This window comes from Rhinopithecus roxellana, chromosome 4 (genome assembly GCF_007565055.1).
Source record: "Rhinopithecus roxellana isolate Shanxi Qingling chromosome 4, ASM756505v1, whole genome shotgun sequence".
In the NCBI taxonomy this organism is placed as follows: Eukaryota; Metazoa; Chordata; class Mammalia; order Primates; family Cercopithecidae; genus Rhinopithecus; species Rhinopithecus roxellana.
In genome coordinates, this window is record NC_044552.1 from 16998912 (window position 1) to 17021965 (window position 23054).

Below are 23054 nucleotides of genomic sequence, written 5' to 3' on the forward strand. Positions count from 1 at the left end.
CAAGCCAAACTCAAAAGTAGCAGAGGGAAAGAAATAATGAAGATCAGAGCAGTCATACATGAAATGGAGACTAACAAAACCATAGAGAAGATCAATGAAATAAAAAGTTGGTTTTCTTGAAAAGATTTTAAAAACTCATAAACTGTTAGGTAGATTAAGAAAAAGACAGAGAAGACCCAAATAAATAACATCAGAAACAAAAAAAGACATCACAACAGATACCACGGAAATACAAAGAATCATCGGAGACCACAATGAATACCTATGTGCCAATAAATTCAAAAACCTAAAGGAAATGGATAAATTCCTGACACATGCAACCTCCGTGATGGAGCCAAGAAGAAACAGAAAGACTGAACAGATAAATAACAAGTAATGAGATTGAATCAGTCATAAAAGTCTTCCAAAAAAGAAGAGTCCAGGACCAGACGGCCTCACTGCTGAATTCTACGAAACTTTAAAATGTCAATACCAGCTCTTTTCAAACTATTCCCCAATAAAATGAAACAGAAGGAATTCTTCCAACTCATTTTACAAGGGGCTTTGTCTTGAAGGCAAAATGGCACCACTCAAATGTCCATACTCAAATATGCCGCATTTAGGATCCTCCCTGAACTGTCACCTCCTATCCTGGCTTCAAAACTGTGTGTAGTGAGCACATCTCCACGGTTCTCCCCTCCCTGTGGGTAACACCTGAGGATAAATCAAGGAACAGGACTTGAGATTGCTGGGGGCAATGAAAAAGTGATGTCCTCTTGTGGAAGCTCTGTCCTGCTCGTTCACACCACCTGTGCCCTCAGTCCTGGGCAGTGGCCCTTGGGAGTCCTGGCCCTAGGGGCTGGAAGGTGGGGCTACAGCTCCTCCTCCCTTGTGTCATCTGGGCCTAGTTCTTCATTTATGGTCTCGATTTTCAAAATCCATCTCCTGCCACGGAGTTCCACAAGCATTTGATATCAATTTTAACTATTTTGAAAGGACACAAGTTCCCACGTTGTGGGCCATATTTCAAGACTGCAGAGACTGCCTGCAAAATCGCTTGTGCTGTCACATTACCATATTTATATATATTCATATATTGTTTCTTAGATAAGCAAAAATTCTCATAGAAATCACAAAATATTTAGAATCAAATCACAAATGTATTGCAAATGATAGACGAATTTTGAAGTCTTCAATACACTGATGAAAAAAATTAATAATAATGACCTCTGTGTCTATCCTGAGAAATTAGAAAAGATACGAAACCCAAATGCACCAGAAAGATGGAAATACCGTAGATCAGAACTTAAACTATGGGGAGTTGACATTTGTGTTAGGTTATTTTATTATAAAGAAAAGATCTGATTTTTAAATTACAGCAAAATGTGAATGCTATATAATATTAATGTCAAGTATCTGAGGTTTCTATTTGCTTGTATTATGTTATTCAAAATTAATTTTTGTAGCTAGAGGCCAGTACAACAAACATTAACTGTGAGTATTAAAAAAAAAAAAAATCAGTGCCTGCAAATGCATTTGGGACTTCCTTGTGAGATGACTGGAGACCTTCTGTCCATTCCACACGGCCCTCCTGCATTCCGTGCACCTGCTCAGCAGGACAGCTTTTAGCTCTTCAGGAAGCTCCCAAATGAGTTATCATTCAGATCAGACCATCCCAAAGGTACCACCGAATTCAGGGGGAACCACCTCATCATGTAAAACGCAGTCACAAGCAGATAGAAATTTGGACTTTTTTCAAATAGGTAAGGAGGAAGCAGTAGTTATTAGATATCAATAATGATGTGACTTTGAAATAAAAATTTTCTACTTCTCACAGTCTGTTCCTGCTGCTTCAACAAAATACCTTAGCCTGGATGATTTATAAACAACAGAAATGGATTGCCCGCAGTTCTGGAGGCTGAGATGTCCAGGATGAAGGCACCAGCAGATTCTGTGTCTGGCAAGCGTGTGTGGCTCGTAGATGGAGCCCTTCTATATGTCCTCACATGAGGGAAGGGCAAGGCACTTCTCTTCAGCCTCCCGTTCGCATGACCCCTAAAGGCCCTAATAAAGGCTCTGTCTCTTAATACTATCACATTGGGGTTTAGTTTCCAATATATGAATTTGGGCTGGGGTGAGGGAAACACCATTAATACTTTTTCTAGCTGTTAGATTCATTTTAAAACTCTCCTGAGGCCGGGCACGGTGGCTCACGCCTGTAATCCCAGCATTTTAGGAGGCAGAGGCAGGTGGATCACGAGGTCAGGAGTTTGAGACCAGCCTGACCAACATGGTGAAACCCCATCTGTACTAAAAATACAAAAATTAGCCAGGCCTGGTGGTGCGCGCCTGTAATCCCAGCTACTAGGGAGGCTGAGGGAGGAGAATCGCTTGAACCCAGCAGGGGGAGGTTGCAGTGAGCTGAGATCACGCCACTGCACTCCAGCCTGGCGTGCAGCAAGACTTCATCTCAAAAAAAAAAACTATCCTGAGTTTGAGTTTGCAAAGCAGATGTTCGGTAGTTACAATAACCTTTTTTTTTTTTTTTTTTTGAAAAGGAGTCTCGCTCCTCTGTCTCCCAGGCTGGAGTGCAGTGGCCGGATCTCAGCTCACTGCAAGCTCCGCCTCCCGGGTTTATGCCATTATGCCATTCTCCTGCCTCAGCCTCCCGAGTAGCTGGGACTACAGGCGCCCGCCACGTCACCTGGCTAGTTTTTTTGTATTTTTTAGTAGAGACGGGGTTTCACCGTGTTAACCAGGATGGTCTCGATCTCCTGACCTCGTGATCCGCCCGTCTCAGCCTCCCAAAGTGCTGGGATTACAGGCTTGAGCCACCGTGCCCAGCCACAATAACTTCATACCAGCATCCATCGTGACTTTCCTGACACAATTTTTAACTAAAATAAAGTGAAGTGATAACTAGAACACTGAGGGCTGCAAGAAGCTAGGACTGTCATCTTGAGCTTTGATTTCTACTTTTTGTCTCTCCCAAACAGTCAAGGGTCAGCTGCCTGTTTTGCAATAAAGTATTATTAGCCCATAGCCACACCCACTACCATACATCCACTCTCAGGCCACAAGGCCAAGATGAGGAGAGACCATTTCACCCTTAAAGTCTAAAATATTGATGACTTGGACTTTTGCAGAGATAGTATGCCAGCTCCTGCTCTGTGCAGTCACAGTGTTCTCTGAGCAGCTCGTAAATATTGTCATAAATGTAAATTTATAAAATTAATTGATAAAACGCTGGCTTTTTTTTGTATTGGGGCGCCTCACAAGATTCTGTCTTTAAAAAAAAACATAAATTCTGTTGCTTTGGTAAAACTTGAAAACCACTGTGTTGTGGCATCAGCTGAGGGCAAAGTGACATGCAGTTAGCAGTAACATGTGAATAGCTCTGAAGGAAAACCCTGGGAGACTGAGCCTTCATGTTCCACAACTGAAAATAACTGCAGGTTGGTCATATTTGGAAGTAATTTTTTAAACGTAAAATCATTCTATTACTATTTATTGTGACAAAATACAACAAAAGCAGCAGCCTTCCGTGAGTTATTTCTCTGTGCGTTACTTTGAAAGGTATACACTGATTTCTTGACACAACTGGTATGAATGTTGTTCATATCTGCTACTCTGTTACATTGTTTGAATTATTTTTTATTTTTGTAATTGACACGTAGTAATTGCACATATTTATGGGGTACACAGTGATGGTGCAATGCGTAGAATGTAAAATGATCAGATCGGGGTAATTATCGTGCCCATCATCGCAAATATCACTTTTTCGTGTTGGGAACATTGAACATCCTCCTTCTAGCTATGTGAAACTGTATATTATTAGTAACTATGGTCATCCTACAGTGGCATAGAACATTAGAACTTGTCCCTCCTACCTCGCTATAATTTTGTATCCTTCAACCAACCTCTCCCTATCCCATTTCCCCTGACCTTTCCCAGCCTCTGGTATCCTCTGTTCTACTTTTTACTTCTAGGAGATCACCTTTTTTTAAGCTTCCGTATGTGGGTGAGAACATGTGCTTTTTAATTTTTGTTAAGGTCTCGATTTTTACACTTTGGGAAAGAAAATTGGGAATGTTTTAGTGCCCAGGGTTTCATCTCCCCCGATGAGGCTGATGCCCAGCTGGAGACCGACCGCCACCTGCCTGGGAAGGTCCCGGGCCACACCTAAGCCACGCTTCCCGGTGCCGTGCAGAATCGGAAGACGTTCACCCATCTCCTTTGTGTCTTTAAAGGATATTCCCCGAGTCCCTCCGGTGGCTGATGGCCACCCAGCAGTTTGAGTCTGCAAAGAGGCTGATCCTCCACTTCACACAGAAGAATCGCATGAACCCTGAGGGCGACATCAAGGGTGTGATGCCAGGTGAGCACACCGCGGGCTGGCCAGGGCAGGAGCTCAGAGAGGCTCCACGGGGCAGGTCCCTGACACCTGGGCTGGTTTTGTTGCACAAACAACTGTTTTAACCAGCTGTGCAATTCTCCTCTGACCTTTTGGCCTGCACAAGGGCAATGTAGCAGCCTTGACATTCTCTCCACTTTCTAGGTGTTGTTTCTTTCATGATCAAGTCCAGCACGCTCTGGATCTCCTCCTCTCCTGCCTAAATCCAGAAGCGAGCTGTGAGCCCAATATGCACTGTTCAAGGGAATATCTGACTGTCTGGCCCGTAGCCTGCCAGGTCTAAACACTGCCAGAGCGTTGGCTCAGGGTGTAGATGGCCCATGATCTCACCTTTCCTAAGCATGACCTTCAAAGAGCCACCATTGTCTTTACCTGGCCATGACCTATTTGTTGGGCAGCTGAAGACAGGAAAGGTGAAATGTTTTTGGATAGTCGTTCAAATCCATAGAATTCCTGTGTGTCAGGAGCGTTACCACAGCTAGGTGGGGGTTCTCAACCTGAGGATCCACGTTTCACCAGGAGGTTGTTAAAATCCAGATTCCTGGGCCTCTCCCTGGAACCCAGAGATTCTGACCTATTTGATTTGGGATAAGCCCTGAGAACTTGAATTTCTAATAAGCACTAGAAGAGATTCTGACACAAGTGGTATACAGATCTCCGTTTGAAGGTCACTGGTGGGCTCCACGCTCTGACCCACTGCCCTCACTGAAGACCTGGGATAGACAGTTGTTATAAAATTCCCTGGGAAAATAACCTCCAGGCCATTGTCCAAGAGAGAATGTGCTCATTTTCCCCCATGACCAGAAATGCTTGTGATGATGATTCATTCATTGAATCAACAGGTGTTTACTAAATGCCTGCTCTGTTTCGGGCACTGTTCTAGAGCAGAGAAGACACAGGCAAAGCCTTGCTCTCACGGAGCTTGCAGGCAGGTGGGGCACGCAGACAGGGAGTTACGTGTGCATACGTCAGGAGGAATGAAACAGCAGGGCCGAGGGATAGAGGGTGGCAGGGAGGGACTACAGTCAGAGTGGCTGCGGAACCTTCGCTCTCAGGGCGCAGGTACAGGGACCTGAGTGAGGTGGGAGAATGTGCCCTGCAGGTATCCATTTATGGCGGGAAGGGATCCACAGGAACCCCAAATCAGAGAAGCCCTTGGTGCCTGGACAGGCCTCTTGTTAGACTCCCAATCCAGAAGATCGGGGGGGACGCTAGGTCGCGAGAAGCTCCTTGGTGCTACCGTAGCTCAGCCAGGATGTCATCATCTGCCTCAACTTGTGCAGTGACCTGAGAGTCAGTACACCCAGGCTGGACCACGTGCTGGGCGGGGCGGGGCCTACCCAGGGACGCCCGAAGCTTTTGCTTCGCTGGACCAAAGAAGGATGTTCGCCAGGTCTGGTTGACATGAAGGGTGCTGAGTGTTGGTGCATCTGTGGTCCCTTTTTAATCCAGGGACAGTGATGAGAAACAAGATGACACTCACATGGCACTTACATGTCAGCTACTTTTCTAAGTGATTTGCAAATATTAACTCATATTTAATTTTTAGTCCCACGCGCTTCACGTGTGTTGTTGCTCCGTGACAGCCGATGAGAAAGGCACTATAATTAGCCCCATTTGCCGATGAGGAAGCGAGAGCACAGAGAGGCTGAGTAGCTTCCAGAGGTCACACAGCTGCTGAAAAGCTGAGCGAGGATTTGACCTGCAAAGTCCAGCAGGGGTGGCTTTGCCATGCTGCTGTAACACAAGGGAGAGCTCCGGGTAGACACGAACTTCCCTGCTCTGAGCAGCGAGTACTCAGTCGGGGTTTCTCCAGCGGGGCCGTGCTTGCTCGTTTTGGACGGTCCAGATGGCTTTCCCAGACGTCCCCAGACCTCACTCGGTAGCAGGCTAATGCTCTTAGGCTTACAGTACAATTTGTTTGTGCCATTTCCCTAATGAAGCCATCACACTCCGCTTCTTTCACGTTAAAATATTGTCTGGGAATAGCTTGTTTTCTCAATCCTAATTACACTGATTCATTTCCCTCCTATATTTGGAAAGTGGTATTAGATCCTTTTTAAAAATTTATTTCTTTGCTCATGAGTTTTGCTGGTCCTTATTTCCGTTCCAGAGTCCCAGGCAGGAGGCTGGGTGAGAGGTAGTTGGTGACATGTGACTTAACAAAGAGGAGGGAGGCTTCGCCTCCATGGGCAGCGGTCCTCAGGCGGTCGCTCTGCCTCGCAGCCCTTCACGGCGGCCTCCGCTCTCTGCCGCCCCCGGCTGTCAGGTGTGTTGATGGCAGCATGATGGCAGGGCTGCTGAGTGCTGGGGGAAGGCAGCGTGTCCTTCAGCTGCTACATCTCCCACTTCCAGCTTCCTCCACCCAGACTCGGTTTTCTGCATGGAATCTTCCTCCCATCACCTCATCTAATCCCACAGCCAACACCTGCTGCGAGCCTCGTGTCTGTCACCCTCTCGTGCCCTGGCCGGCTGGCTGGGTTCCCAGCTTTGTTCCATCCTCCCTGCCACCAGGTCACACATGATCTGATCACATCACCACCGGCTTCAAGCCTCTCCAGTGCCTCCCAGTGCGTTTCGGGTAGACCTCAGGTCCTCCAGGTCACTGTAGAGGCCCTCTCTGATCTCTGCCTCCAGCCGCCTCACACCCTGGCCTTCATTTGGCTCCCAGGACACACCACCATCTTCCTCTCCACAGGGCCCTCCCCGTGCACACTCCCTCTCCTCTCAGCTCCCACTCTTGGCCAGCTCCTCAGAGACCAAGTCAGCCCTCGGTTATTCACCGTTACAGCTTCAGCACTTCTTCCCGCTTCCCCTCATCCCAGCTATGACGAGTAATTGCAGGGTTCCTTACTAATGCCTGTCACCCCTGCAGAGCGGCAAGGCCAGGCAAGGCAGGGCCTCTGTCTGTAGAGCCAGACACTTCTGTACCCCCAGCAGCAGCCCAGCCGAAGGCCTGACGCGTAGCAGGCGTGCCATGAATATTTATGGGCTAAACGAACCCAGGACTCCTGTAGTAAGGAAATGTTAGGACTGTGGTTGCATCACCTCTGGGTAGGTGAGCGTCTCGGGCCTGGCTGGAGGTATATGTAGGGGTCCAGCGGGGCTGCTCGCTGCCCCGTCAGTACATCCTAACCTTAGATTTATGCCAGGGGAAAACCTGATGTTCCCAAATTTCTCGTTTCCTTCTCTGTTTTAAAGCTGTCTTTGCTTTATCTTCTAGCAAGTCTGATGTTCTCAGTGTCCCGTGCAGCTAAGTTACTTTAGATATGTGGGTGTGTTCCTGAGCATCAATGTCTCAATGTCAGTCCTGCAACCTTCGTATCACATAATGTGCCCAAGTGCTGACAGCACTCCTGTGTCATAATTCCTGAGGTTTCCAGCATTTCTAGCAGGAGTAAAAGGCCCGCTGGTTCCCAATGTGGCCGTGTGGCCAGCAGCCTAGTGCAGAAGCGAGACCCAGGATGAGTGCCACACACAAGACTGTGCCTTCAGTTCTGCAGGCTGAGCTTCCCTTATCCAGAATGCTTGGGACCAGAAGTGTTTCGGGGAGTGGATGTTTTGGGATTTGGGGATATGTGTATTATACTTACTGGTTGAGCTTTCCAAATTCAAAACTCCCAAATCTAAATGCTCCAGTGAGCATTTCCTTTAAGAATCATGTGGGTGCTCAAAAGATTCTCAATTTTAGAGCATTTCAGGCTTCAGATGTTGGGATGTAGAACGCTCAGCTGGTAGTAAGATAAGCAAAAAGTCACTGGACAGTGACTGCCAGGCACAGAAGGACGCGCTTCATGTGCATGTCATCAGCCTCTGAGCTTCACAAGGGAAAGGGGCCATTCTCCTGCTTTACAGGCACAGAATGGGTCCAAAGAGGCTGAGCACTGGGGAACAGTAACTCCACGATCCCTCTCAGTGCCTCCTATCTTCTCTCCTTGTGGGGAGCCACGTGCAGGGTACAGGTATCCTCCGTCCTCAGCATCAGTCCTCTCCGGGCAGCCTCATGCCTTATCCCCGAGAAGCCAACCTGCCCAGCATTGCCAGGATGCACGGCTGAGTCTGTGTGATCCGAGCGTCCCCATCTTAGCCCCGTGTGGGGCTCCCCACTACCCTTAGCAATGACAGAGCTTGGGTTTTGTCCTGACCTGCCTCACTCGGCCTTAACAATCTGTTCAGATCCTGAGATGACAAGAGAGTGGATGTGTCAGGCCACCTCCACGTTCCACACTAGGTACCTTGCCCAAGTCATACCACCTGTAAGTGATGAAAGCAAGATCTGACCCCAGGCAGGCTGCACAGGGCCCTCGCTCTGCAGACGACCGCCATGGCTCACTCAGAGGGCTCGGGTTAGGTGGAGCCCATGTCTGGGCAGACGAGGACAGAGATGACAGAGGTCGGCGGTTGCCAGGTCGGTTGCTGAAGGCTTGGCTAGACGTTGAAGACTGTGCTGTCTGCGGTGACTTCGTGATAAGATTCCTATGGACGCTTATCTTCCACTTGTTTTCAAAGCACATTTATTCAAGCGGCCGAGTGGCGCCATCTCAATCCGTCCCGGAGGGGAGAAGGGCTGCGTAGAAGAGGCAGCGGCTGCTTTTTCTACTTCCCAACACAGGTGTGGGGCTCAGAGCTGCCTCCTTGGAGCATTTAGTGTGCTTTTTTAATGACTCTTGTGGCAGAGATGGCAGCATCCCTTCTTCCCCTTCCTTTTCTCTTTTTCTCCTCCTCCTGCTCCTTGTCCTCCTCCTTTTTCTTTTCTTGCTTTCTGTCTCTATAACTCATGGTTTTCCAATTTCACCCCTAACGCACTAGCATCATCCACTAGGATGACAACAAAGCCGGTTTATCTCACACCCCCACGCAAGCCAATTCCAGTTCTCCTCTGCGTGTTTTCCCTGCTACTCCCAAGCCTTGTCTTGGGCAAGGGACCACTGCCTCCTCTGCTGTCCTAGGAGGCCTGATTTACCTCTCACAGCAGATGGCCAAATGTGGAGAGCCCGTGTCCTCCTCCCAGCGAGTCAGCAGGGTCATCAGGACCTCCTTTCCCTTCCTCTGTTGGTGAAGAGAAGGTGGGAGATGTTGGGTTCACTGAGCCTGAGGCAGGAGGACACGTGCTCCCCGAGTGCTCCCGGAGGCCGCACCGAGTTCTCCCAGCCAGCCAAGCAGTGCTTCATCCTACTTCACAGATGAGCAGCTGGGCTCAGGGCAAGGACAGCGTAGCTTTTCCAAGGAGCCAGCCAGAAGTGCAGAAGCTGGGTTCCTGCCCAGGCTCATCAGGCCCCTCACAGCACCCAGACCTCAGCCCCGACTACACGAGGATCCATGAAAATGCGGAGGCACTGGGGCTGCAGGGTGGAGTTGGACATACCCGGCTCATCAAAATTCAGTAGGCTCGACATCAGTTTTGGTTGGAAAATTTTCTGATGGCTCTAAGTTGAGCAGGCCCATGTGTCCTCCTCCTCCTCTGTCTCGAAGAGCGCACGGGAGCCGGGTGCTCACATCAGCAAATCCTGGATGCCAGTGCCCCACAACCTGGCCGGGCTCCCTGTTGCCCATTCATTTCCATGTGTGAGGAGTTCAGAGAAGTCCCTAGATGTCCATCTGGTATCTGGACAGACAAAAAGGCCTCTTGGATTCAGCTACCATTGAGGGTGTTAGAGCCACCTGAAGTGTCCTATAACATAGAGCTTGTGGATTTGGGGCCCAGAAGAACAGACAATGCTGTAGAAGCTTCATGTTGTTGCTGACAGGCTGGTGATGTGAGTCACTGGTAGTAAGATGAGCAAAAAGCCACTGGACAGTGACTCTGCCAGGCACGGGAGGAAGCACTTCGTGTGCCTCCTGACAACATATCAATAGCCCTGGAAAGGTCAATCTAATTCCACTTAGAAGAATTCAGTTACCTCTGCAGACTACAGTCAATTTTTTAGACTGGGTTCTAGGTTTAATTTATTTAAAAAGCTCAGGTCATAATGCAATTGTTATTGCTTCTTTGACATCATATTTCATAAACAAGAACATATCAGGAGTTCAGTTTGTGGCGATAAAACGTAGCTGTTAGAGTTGGTTTCTGATGAGATCTATAATAGCAAAGATACTCAGATCATCAGATCCAAGGTTTTCTGTTAACCATGATCTTTTCAAGCTCGTTACAAAATTAGTTTTTTTTTAACCATAGAGAAACTGTGCCTGTAGTCAAAGTAGCCCATTTTAAGGAAAAAAAATGGTCAGGAGACTTTGGGAGCCGAGAGGGTCCGTGGACCAGCAGCTGAAATGCCGGCCCTGTGGGCTTGCATACAGACCTCAATCTTTGCACCTAAGTATGGGAAAGAAGAAAGTTCTGGAAACTCAGCAGACATGATATCCCTCAGACAAGGGAAAGGTTTCTCCTTCTGCCTTCTGTGCCCTGGCTGGTGACACTGAGTTCAAAAACAATGTTTGAATAAAAAGTTCCTAAATCCCTAGGATTTAGCAACACATTTTTTCTTTAAACTATAACGAAGGAGCTTTGTGACCCTCCTGCCGCTGGATGGCCGGAAGGTGGTGGAAGAGGAAGGCTGAACTTGAGCCGTCTAGGGTTCAGAGTGGCCCTCGGAAGCACAGGGCCAGGGTCCTGGAGACACAGCCCCCGAGGGAGCAGGAGAGTTCCTCCAGAGGCAACTCCCAGCAATGAAGCCTTCCTCGGTAGACAGAGGCCTCCCCATCTCCACCGCTTTTCTTATTTTATAAATATATTATTCGGGGATAATTTTAGATGTACAGGAAAGCTGCTGAGATAGTACAGAATCTCCGTATACCCCTTACTCGGCTTCCCCGATTGCGAATGTCTGATATTGTCATGATACTATTGTCAAAACTAAGAAAGTGACATTGGAACACTGCTATTCACCAAACCCCAGCCTTTCTCTAGTGCCTCCCATCATCGTGCTTTCCATGAAGCCTCCTCCCGCCCCGGGATACCGCCCAGGACTGCATCTCACTCTCCCCTCTCCCTAGTCTCCTGGTCTGACAGCTGCTCAGTCTTTCTTGTTTCTCGTGACCTTGACAGTCTTGAAGAGTCCTGGTTCCCCTCCGCTTCAGGAAGTCTCCTTTTTCTTTTTTAGCTCCCCAGAAGGGGGTGATTCCATGCAGACATGCAGGCTAGGAAGGCAGAGAGGCAACAGAAGGCTGCGAGTGGCATTCCTGCTCCCAGACGTGCACGCAGACAGCTCCTGGAGGCCAGTGCCTCTGCCGCATTCTGAATCTTCCCTGTAAATTGCCAAATCGACACCAGCACCTCTGCAGACCCCTGTAACGCTGCGCTGGGGAACTCCCTTCAGAGGGGCTCTCAGAGCTGCTGGGGCTGCACAAGAAACCCAGTCTCATGACTTTATAGTTGCTCACATCCCTTGGAGCCAAAACATTGTCCAGCTCCCAAGGACTTCCATTAACTAAAACGTGCACACGTATACATATGCGTATGAATGTGTGCGTGTATGCGTGTATACACATACATGCAGATGTATTCACTTATGTGTTTGTCTTTCAAAGATTCGTATGTCCTAAGGGCAGTTTCAGCAGAAGTAGCTATAGCCATGGTAAGTTCCACCCCACAAGGCTAAGGAGCATATCTGCATGTGGCCTTCCCAGTCTCCCAGCCGGGGGTGGGGTGACACAGGCAGATGCAGAGTGTACGGAAAAGAACTGCTTGTTTAGATTTGCCCAGGGCCTAATGAGTGCCTCAGTAACCTAGAATATCATCGCTGAGCTCTGTCCTCAGACAAAAGTGAACTGAGTCGACACTGTTTGTTGATTTGTGTGTACTCTGCCTGGTTCCACAAAAAGGGTTTGTGAAGGAAACTTCTGCTGATGGTGCACCTTGGTGCCCCCTCAGACACCCGAGGGAAACCGAAGCTGCAGAGCTGGAGTCTTCTGAGTGCCTTTCTATCCTGGAAACCTAGACCCTATCCACTGGCAAAGGAAAAAAAAAAAAAAAGCTTTTCTCTCCCTTCTGTGGTGCCCAAACTGGGGAACCAGGACTATGCCTGCAGCTGCTGTCCCATCCTCCATGGGCGGCCTGCCCAGGGCTCACAGCATCTGTTTCTTTGCAGAGCTGGAGAAGGAGCTTTCCCGGAGGCCTAAGAAGGTCTGCATCGTGAAGGTGGTGGGGACACGGAACCTGTGGAAGAACATTGTGGTCCTGTGTGTGAACTCGTGAGTCAGAGAGGACAAGTGCCAGCTGGGTGGGAGGGGGCCAGAGAAGAAGGCGGGCAGCAGTGAAGCCCAGGGCCCTACTCCCCACCCCACTGAACTTGGAATCCTAAGGGTGTGTGTGAAAAGTGACACGGGCTAGAAGATAGTGGCCTCCCCCTCCCGGAAGCTTCAAGCAGCTGGTGCCCCCAGCCCGGGCATGTAAATCCTGTGAGCAGGGCCTCCCCACCATGTGCCCATGAGGTCCAGGGCACCAAGACACACATGAACGCACCTCCTCAGGGGCACAGGGGGGACTGCTACAAGGCTGCGACTCTGGGCCCTGTCTCAGGACAGGATTTGAGACCCATGAGGCCTTGGCTGCAAAGTGGCCGTGGCCCCTGTCTGTAGCCGGCCCCGCCCTTCCTGAACCTGCAGCCAGCCTGGCCAGAGGTGCCAGGATGGCCGCGGGAGGAGGCAGGTGGGCCTGAGCCAGGCCAGTGAGCCCAGACCTCCTCCCAGGGCCCTCACCGGCCCTGGTCACCCCGCCTGCTGGGTCCTACAGGGGCGGGGGGCATCATTCACGCAGCTTCTTTGCAGCCCAGTCCCTGGGCTTGGTGTGTACCTAGAAGGTCACTCCTGTCTTGACTGACAGCTCAGTGGCCCTGACTGCGCAAGGCGGTCCCTTGTTCAGGATCAGAGGTCACCAAGGTGGCGGAGGGGAGGGATTCGACTCATTTGGGTTAGGGGTCAGCTGGGGTGTGGCACTCGTTTGTGAAGGGTCTCAAGCTGCCACAGGTAAAGACGGAGGCCCAGGGTGAGGGCTCGGGGCCAGGGTGACCGCTCAGGGTGACCGCTCTTGTGCCCACACCTGTCTACTGAAGCCACAGCAGAGGAGCATGAGCGTGGAGCCCCACCAGGAGAAGCAGTCCCTATTTCTCTCACGTCTCCTCTTTTGCATTTGCTCTGTAATCTGCTCGTAGTTCGGTCATGGCGGGCTTTTCTATGACACATTGTATTACTTCTTCATCTCCTGGTCACCTGACACCATGAGCTCCCGGGAAACAGCGCAGCCCTGGCGTGGGGGCAGCCCACCCACCGCCGCTCGGTATGTCTCCACAGGCTGACAGGGTACGGGATCCACCACTGCTTTGCCAGGAGCATGATGGGCCACGAGGTGAAGGTGCCGCTCCTGGAGAACTTCTACGCTGACTACTACACCACGGCCAGCATCGCCCTGGTGTCCTGCCTGGCCATGTGCGTGGTGGTCCGGTTCCTCGGGCGCAGGGGAGGCCTGCTGCTCTTCATGATCCTCACCGCCCTGGCCTCACTCCTGCAGCTCGGCCTCCTCAACCGTGAGTGGGCCGGGGAGGCGGGCTGGGTGCAGGGAGGGGGGCTGGCAGACCCCCAAGGGCATTTGAAAGGGCTGGGTAAGACTCCAGCGGCCACTCTGAAATCTACCGCTGGAAGGAGCTGCTTTGGGGAGGATAGAGCTTCCGTGAGAGCATCTGTGGAGCCCGCCTCGGAGGGCCCTGGGCCTTCCCTCCTCCCCCTGCCCCAGCCGGGCTGCACCATGATTCTCTCCGAGTCCTGGTGGCCGGGTCTTCACTAATGGGACAGACGGCTTCTGTGTATGACAAAGAAGAACAAAGGATTGTCTCTTTCTAGTGACATGAGGGGAAATAAATCTGTTTTGTCACCCTCACATTAGGGCCCTGCTTTTCAGCAGATGTTCCCGAGTTCATCAGCTTCTCTTTGGACCAAAGAATTTCTCAGTAAAGGTTAAAAATAATCTGGCCAGATGCAGTGCCTCACGTCTGTAATCCCAGCACTTTGGGAGACCGAGGCAGGCAGATCACAAGGTCAGGAGTTCAAACCAGCCTGGCCAATATGGTGAAACCCCATCTCTACTAAAAATACAAAAAATAATTAGCTGGGCTTGGTGGCACATGCCTGTAGTCCCAGCTACTCGGGAGGCTGGCGCAGAAGAATCACTTGAACCCGGGAGGCAGAGGTTGCAGTAAGCTGAGATTGTACCACTGCACTCCAGCCTGGGTGACAGAGCAAGACTCTGTCTCAAAAAAAATAATAATAATAATCTAAGGCAAAGCTAGAGAGTCCGTCTGGCCTCTCCAGCAAGCTCTGTATAGCTCCTCACCGACAGATACCCCCGTGTGTAGACAAACCACCACAGCACCTCCGTGGCCGGCCCAGGGCATGACATGAACAGGCAGGGCTGCTGAACCTCCTCTCCCGCCCTGGCACGGTCCTCCTGGGACAGGCTGGGGACACTGTGGGAACATGGACCCCACAGAGCTCCCCTGCCTTTACAAGGAAAACGAACGCAGGCTCTCAGGGCTGTCCACCACCCCCAGATTAGAGTGGCCTTGTCGTGCAGCCTGGGTTAGAGATGGCTCACTTCCAACTCAGGAGCGGCTTTCTAGCTTGGACAGTTCCTATGCAATCTATACCTTGCTGGGAGACTGCTAGTAGGCTTAGCTAATGGAATACACACGTGGTGCCTGTCTCCCTCCATCCCCATTCCCCAGCTGCCCTTCCAGGGAGCCTCTGCCCTGCTCACACAGTTGGGACGGAAGTGGCAGAGTGCCTCAGCCACCAGGTGTTGCCATGCCCCTTTGGCCCTAAGCAGGAATGCACAGGAGCCCCAAGTGAACACCAGGCAGCCGTGAGGAGCAGAGCTGGGGCCAGCAGGGGTGCCCCATGGTGCTTGATGCTGCTTGAGTGCAGGCCACAGTGACCTGTGGGTGACTTTATATGCAAGGAAGCTCACCCTTTGCACCTGCTAGGGTCTTGCTGTGAAGGTTCCATTTTCTCCCCAGGCTCTGAGGTCAGCGGGATCCTACCCCTGTCTTCCTAACAAAAAGATCTTTGTTTAGTGCGTATGAACTCCACTGCCCTGGCAGCCAGCGCCATCCCAGAAACGGAAGGGAGTTTGCTTGAACCAAGTCACATGGGAACACACTGGGCTAATTCCACACCTAACGTGCTCTCTCCTCTCTTACCTGCTTTGCCCTTGTCTGTGTGGGTGCGATCATGTCCGCGGGCCCAGTGATTGGAAAGTACAGCCAGCACCCAGACTCAGGTGAGTCCCAAGCGCGCGGGCGGTGCTTCCTCGTCTTGTATTACATCTAAACGGGCGTTTTCTCCAAGACTCACAGACCTGTGGTTTCCATTTCCTCTCTTTCTCCCCCTTGCCCTCCAAGAACTGCAGCTGAAGTTGGCCGTAGGTTGGACACTATACGGATACATTTGTATTCTCCCTCTTGCCTCTAGAAAGAGCGACTGGTGCTTCCCTGTTTCTGTGCTGCTTGGCACGCATGCCCCGCCCCTTCCCCTGGCACCAGGCTCAGCACAGGCCCTGGCCCGGCGCCAGCTTGCTTTGTCCTGGACAGCATCTGGGTGGGGGAGAAAGCCCGGGAGTGCTGGGGCCCGGCCGTCTGTGCTGCCAGGGGAAGCCGCTGTCCCCCTTTGACCCATGTAAGCTTGCTGCCCTCCAGCTCTGGGGACAGCAGAGTGCCGCCCTGCACCTTGAAGCTGCTGCTGCACCCGCCTGGCCTGCCCCAGCCCTCGCCCGTGTCCCTGGGGAGCGCTTGCCCTCTATGCAGCCTTGGGGGAACTGAGCTGAGCCCCAGCTGTATGGCCCTGACAGCATGTCCGTGCACGGTGCCAGACACAGTCCTGTGCAAGGTCAGTCTCCGGTGCCATTTACGAGGGCTTTGATGGGTTGAACACTTTCCTTCTGGGCCCATAAATTCTATGGCTTGAGTTTTTGTTTCCTTAACCCTGACTGAAACAAACGTAGGCTACCTGCCCCACGTGCTGGGCACATCAGACCTGACTGGAGCAAACGTAGGCCAGGGCAGAGGGGTGTTGCTGTGGCACCGGGAACACGCCAGCCTGCACTCCCACCAGGCATGGCTCCCGGCTGAGGAATGCCAATAGAGGCCGCCATGAGCTCCAGCATGCTTGATGCACAGGGACTCACAGGAGCCCCACAAAACCTACTGCGGGGACTCTGGGCGTCTAGTCCTCGAGGGGCTTGGTTCCCAGAGGGAACTGCACACCCATCCATGCCGCACGCTGGGCACTGGGGAGGAGCCGTGCCGTGCAGCCCCGGGCCTCCCTCCCACCCTGGCCTGGCTTCCTCTCTTCCCTCACCATCCCCTTCTTCTGACCCTCCCCCAGGGATGAGTGACAGCGTCAAGGACAAATTTTCCATCGCGTTTTCCATCGTGGGCATGTTTGCTTCCCATGCAGTGGGGAGCCTCAGCGTGTTCTTCTGTGCGGAGATCACCCCAACGGTGATAAGGTGCGTAATGGGAGACACCCCGGGGAACGCCGGCTTCTCGGGACTCAAAGACGAGTCCCTGGCTCCAGGCTGGTGTGGGATGAACCAGCATCAGCTCTGTCTCTGGCTCTGGGCACATCGGCTTCGTGGTTCACAGCCGAGGTGGCTGTTGTATCCAACTCCAAGGTGCCCAAGAGTCACAGAAGAACCTGGCCCTGGGGTCCTGTCCAGGCAGCAGCAGGAGGAAGGGGAAACAGGGAGCTACTCTGGGCCCAGGAAATATGTCAGTGACTGGCAAGGGGGGAATTGTGGATCACTCATGCCGCACTTCCACCAGACCTGTGCCGCCAACTCTGCTAAGAGACCTCACGGCACAGCTATTGCAGAATGTTTTAAAAAGTAGAAAGAGCCTTCCCCCCCGCCCCCCCCCCACCAAGATGCAGTTTCACTCTTGCTGCCCAGCCTGGAGTGCAATGGCATGATCTTGTCTCACTGCAACCTCTGCCTCCTGGGTTCAGGCGACTCTCCTGCCTCAGCCTCCCGAGTAGCTTGGATTACAGGTGCCTGCCACCACGCCCGGCTGATTTTTGCATTTTTAGTAGAGACGCAGTTTCACCACATTGGCCAGGCTAGTCTCGAACTCCTGACCTCAGGTGATCCCCCCCCCCCCAACCCCAGCCTCCCAAAGTGCTAGGATTACAGGCATGAGCGACCGTGCCAGGCTGAAAGAGCCTTATTTTATACTGACCTGAGAAGTTGATGTCATGAATCCTAAGAGAGAAAGCCCAGCAAGTGAGATCATTGACTCACGTAAGAAACATGGATGGAGAGCCCACTGCGTGCCAGACACTAGGCCCAGTACACACAACAGCACAGTCCTGCCTTCGTGGAGTCTGTGGCCATTTCATACCTCCCTAAAAGGTGTGACTAACTTGTGCTCAGCCACTTTTGTTTTAGTTCAGAAAGTGAGGCTGACCCCTTCCTGGTGCTGTCTCTGTCCCTGGGTCGTGGTTCCTGGGTGCTACACACCATTTACTGTTGCCATGCTTAGAGGTTAATAAAAAGGCATGCCTCCACTAAAAGAGCATCACTCAGCTGCAGCCATTTTCCTGCACTGTTTGTGACTTACTGAGGAGCTTGAGTTATAGCACACTGAACTTCTTAAAGGAGTGTCATTAGCATTTCTCATGCATGTGCCTTCATAAAACAGAACTTGAGAGTAAGGCCAATAGTTCAGCCATGAGTCAAAACCCAGGTGTCCGAATAGTGACACCCTTGGGAAAATCCAGCAGAGGCCACTCCAGTCCAAGGTGGGCTATGTGGAGGCTAATGATTTCAGCCTCTCTGGTGCCGGGGAAGGCTTTGGGAGCAAGTAGGCAAGTCCGTGGACTTTCTTACTTTCCACGTTTCCAGTAGCCGTGCTAACAACAGCATCTTCACATCCGCACTTTGATTCATTGTCTTGGATCTGTATCATACAGGCCCAGCCTGACAGCTACTGGGTACCTGGACAGAAATGCCGAGGTATTATTGTATGATTAAGCGCCACAGAACTCATCCTGTCCCTACCTTCTGCATAAGCCACAGGGGAGAGAGGAGTCAGGAGCTTATTTAGTGCTTGCAGTTGCAAGATACCTCAGGCAGACCGCAGGCTCCCTCCCTGTCTAAAGGGGGGAAGTGAAATTTCCCTCCTTTATCAAGGAACACAGCAAAGGCGAGTCTTTCAATAGACCAGAAGCCACAGTCAGACCTTCTGGGTTCCCAGCTGGTCTCTTGCAGCCTTTGTGTGATTATGCATTTGGTGGGGGGAGGGGTGGCTAGCAGGGGCCCCCGAACGCTGGCAGTTGGTAGGGATCATTCTTCTCTGTTCAATTTGGCTTAGCAAGCTCGACTGAAGGAAATGCTGTATCCTTTTCCTCTTTGATGCAAACCTGGAAAGATTTGGGGATAGAAATTCAACAAACATGTTCTCAGATTCAGCTTGCCAAGATGACAAACTGGAAAAAATATGTGACCCTTGGTGATGTTTTCGTGCCTGCAGAGGATGAAAGGAAATGGAGTCCGAAGGGGGTCCCTGGGCCAGGCTGGGAGAATGTCCAGCGTTCCTGACAAATCCCTCTTCTCGCTGGGAGCCCTTCCCGCCACCCCCCCCCCCCCGCCCCATGCCATCGGGAGGCCACAGCTCTTTCTTGCAAACGCACTCAGGAACAATTCCCATGGAGGCGCTAGGATGGAAGTGGACTCCCCTGCCATCCCCCCACTTCACAGAGAGAAATCCAAGATGAGCCGGGATGGGCGGCCTGGGGTCCATGAGCTCCATCTTAGCACAGAGCTAGCCTTTCCCTGTGACACTCGACTACAGACAAGCCACCTGGCAGCAAAGGGTGAGGGGCCAGGATGGACAGCCTGGAAGCAAATACGAGGTTATGAAATTTACTGCAAAAAGTTCAAAAAATGCTTCTATACTTTTCATACTTGTTCCACAACAAAAAGCAACAAAGGCTTGCAGAAATCTATTGCCCCAAGGATGATAGAGTCCAAGTAAACTAAATATTGTTTCATGAGATTCTGTCCAGACCTCACATTGACAGAACCAGCTACCCGCTCAGGCCCAGGCCAGGGGGCGTTTCTCATCAGCCAGTGCACAGCTCATCAGATTCATTTGTGAGACGTTGGGAGTTGGGTGACTTTGCAAGTGTATCTGACTGTGTCCACCTCCCAGCTTGACATGGGCAGAAGTGGCCTGGGGTCTTGGGTGGATCTGGAAGCAGCTGCTGGCTGTGCTGGGGCTGATCTTTTCCATCCACTGTCCATCTGGATGCTCCAGGTGGGCTCCGAGGCTGCCTTTGCCCTCACGCGGGGGTCCAGGTGAGAGGACGCAGGCGCTGGGGATCATGACACCCGCCTGTTTTCTCCTGCTCTGCCCACTCCGGCGGCCCTGGCCCTTTCTAGGTCATAAGCCGGACGGGCCTCCCTGAGACCCTCCCTGACTGACGACTCCCTGACATCTGTCCTCTGCTTTAATGCTGCCTCAAGAATAGGCACCGAGGGCCAGAATGACCTGGGGTTAAGGGAGCATCAGAGTCTGTTCAACTTCTTTAAAAAGTTGTATCTTAAAGGCCAGGGGCAGTGGCTCACACCTGTAATCCCAGCACTTTGGGAGGCCGAGGCGGGTGGATCACAAGGTCAGGCGATCGAGACCGTCCTGGCTAACACGGTGAAACCCTATCTCTACGAAAAATACAAAAAATTAGCCGGGCGGGGTGACGGGCGCCTGTAGTCCCAGCTACTCAGGAGGCTGAGGCAGGAGAATGGTGTGAACCCGGGAGGCGGGACTTGCAGTGAGCTGAGATCGTGCCACTGCACTCCAGCCTGGGCGACAGAATAAGACTCCATCTCAAAAAAAAAAAAGTACAAATATTTGCTCATCCCCGACTTCACAGAAATGTAGTCAAGTCACATTAAGTAATATAAAAGAGGAGGTGGAATGGGAGGCTCACCTCCGGTGTTTCAACGCGAGACGGTAACGTTCACGTGGCTAACAGCAATTTGATTCTGGAATCCTTAATTCAATGAAGTTTGCCATTTCTAGTAAGAAGTCGGCCTGCATATAAGTCTACCTTATTTAGATCCTATTGCTAGTAAAATAAAGATATCCCTTGGATATTACAATTTTGTGCTCCTAAAGCACAAGGGGCCAGTGCGTGCCCTCCGTTCTGTCCATCAAGCAGCTCTGACTTGTCAACACGGGCCTATGCTGCCCTCTAGTGACAACCTAGAGAAAAGCAGAAAAGGCACAGGCAGAGCCCACATTTCAGGGGCAGGAAATGAACCCAACGTCTTAAAACCAAGGACGTAACAATCTCTTTCTCTAATCTGAGATTTCAAGAGAGAAAAAAAAACAAAGTCAAAAATGGCATACCAACTTCTGCCACAACTTTTCCTAATCGTACTGAATAATGTCAAGGAATCTTTTTTTTTTTTTTGAGACGGAGCCTTGCTCTGTCGCCAGGCTGGAGTGCAATGGCGTGATCTCGGCTCACTGCAATCTCCATCTCCCTGGTTCAAGCGATTCTCCTGCCTCAGCCTCCCAAGTAGCTGGGATTACAGGCACGCGTAACCACGCCCAGCTAATTTTTGTATTTTTAGTAAAGACGGGGTTTCACCTGTTAGTTATGATGGTCTCGATCTTCTGACCTCATGATCTGCCCATCTCGGCGTCCCAAAGTGCTGGGATTACAGGCATGAGCCACCATGCCCGGCTATGTCACGGAATCTTTGACAGAAAACCAGATAATTGCTTCCATAGAAAAAAATAAAAAGATATATTCCATATTCTATATGCATGTGTATATTTGTTGCATATTATGTATACACATATATGTAGACATTTTTCTGATGATCTGCAAATTAAATATATTTCATTTCATTTGGCACGGGTAACAAGATAGATCAGTATGATGTGGTTCACCAGGCACAATGCAAGGCTTTTGCTCCATGCAGTCTGCCCTTTAACAGTGGCCCTGTGCCCACCCCTCCTGGGGGTCTGTACTCTGCACTCCTGTATGTGACTCCCGTGTGAGTAAGGGCAGTCCTCTAGCTGCTTGTCAGTGCCGTCCACATTTAATGCCGGGAAGGTCAGGCAGAAACCTGGGAGGTTTCTGAGAAAATGATGTCCCCATTAAGATCATGTCCATTATCCCTAGCATCTGATATGCCCTGTGGCTTCCTGAAAGAGCCAGGTCTACCAGAAAGACTTAATTGGCTATTTTAGGTGTTCAGTCTTCATCTTACAGAAGGATTTGATCTTACTGCTCATTGCAGTGGTCATCTATATTTAACCTGTCCCATTCATCTGGGTGAGCTGACCTTCCTACTCAGGAAGCCAGTGTGATCCGCAAGCATCCAGTATTTATTAAACACAAACAACACGTGCCTGTTGATGTCCTAGAAAATAATTCTTGCCCTTGAGGGACTCAGAGACTAGTAAGGTGACAAGCACGTGAACACATACTGACAGAAGATGCAGTGTCTTTGAACGGTGGTCTGGGACCCTCAGCCTGGAAAGAGTGTGAGTATCTGGGACACATCCCCCAAATTCTTGCTCTTCCTCATCCATATCCCCTATACACTATGAAGCACAGTGGTGTGGCTATTCCTGCAACTCTTTCAGCCTCTCCCCGGGAAGGGCTTTCTAATGTGAAGTGCTGATGACTATCATAGCCTGCATGAGAGGTGGCTGTCAATCTCCCTCCGTGGCTAAGGCCGGGGAATCTGTCACTCAGAGTATCTTGGTTTTCTATTGCTGCATAACCAATCGCTCCAAAACAGGGGCCTGAAGCAGCATGCATCTACCATCTCACGGTTTCCATGGCTCCAGAGTCTGGACATGGCCTGGCTAGGTCATCTGCTCCGGGTCTCTCACAGGCTACCATCAGTGGGTAGGGTCCACCACTAAACCAAGTCAGGCACTGGTAGGCTCTGTTTCCTCACGGGCTGTGGGGCTGGCAGCCTCAGCTCCTCGCTGGCCTTTGGCCACAGGGACCACAGTCACAAGGCAGCTCACTTCGTCAAAGCTAGCAAGAGTCTGCTAGAATCTGCCTTTTGGAACCTTGTTGTGGAAGGAACGTCTCACTATCCTGGCTGTATTTTACTGCTAAAAAGTATCTGTACCTTGTACCTTGAGGCCCAGCACACACTCAAGGCACAAGGGTGGGAATTGCTTGGGCCAGTCTAGAACCCCAACTGCGGGGCTGAGTAGATGCCCAGGTGCCAGCCAGGTCTCAGTGGCTGGGCAGGTGCTGGAGACAGCACATGGAATGGAGCCTGGTCCTGCCCTGGTGACATCTCGTGTCTATTAGAGACACACAGACACGCAACACACGTGTCTTTGGGCTACACAAGTGTCCTGAGGATTCAGGGGGAGCGCCCAAGAGAGCCTGCTCAGCCTGGACTCGGGAAGGGTGGCTGGGACTGAGGATTCCCAGGGAGTGGACTGGAGCCCCGCGCATCGCGGCTCTAGAGGGGATGCGTGTGCAGCAAGTGCACAGCGGCGGGAGGAGGTGAGGCAGGATTCCCAGGGCTCAGGGAGCAGGAACGGAGGTTCCTGGAAGGCTGAGGTAGGTGGGTGTGAAGCAGCTTGAGAAGACAGTGTTTGCGGAGCTTGGTGCCTCAGAGGAGGGCCAG

At 51.3% G+C, this 23054-nt stretch overlaps 1 protein-coding gene across 2 annotated transcripts in view; it reads left to right on the forward strand.

The window, feature by feature from the left end:
- The window catches only part of SLC22A23 (solute carrier family 22 member 23), a 187695-nt gene that overhangs the window by 158540 nt on the left and 6101 nt on the right, over positions 1-23054 (forward strand). The window contains exons 5-10 of one of the 2 annotated variants that reach the window (XM_030929162.1): positions 4230-4357; positions 12481-12583; positions 13682-13914; positions 15630-15662; positions 16766-16889; positions 18910-18983. In XM_030929162.1, the coding sequence (XP_030785022.1) occupies positions 4230-4357; positions 12481-12583; positions 13682-13914; positions 15630-15662; positions 16766-16889; positions 18910-18916 (628 nt within the window). In that variant the 3' untranslated portion in view covers positions 18917-18983. Of the gene's footprint in view, positions 1-4229; positions 4358-12480; positions 12584-13681; positions 13915-15629; positions 15663-16765; positions 16890-18909; positions 18984-23054 lie in introns of those variants that run through there. The other variant, XM_010361796.2, reaches the window with a different exon arrangement.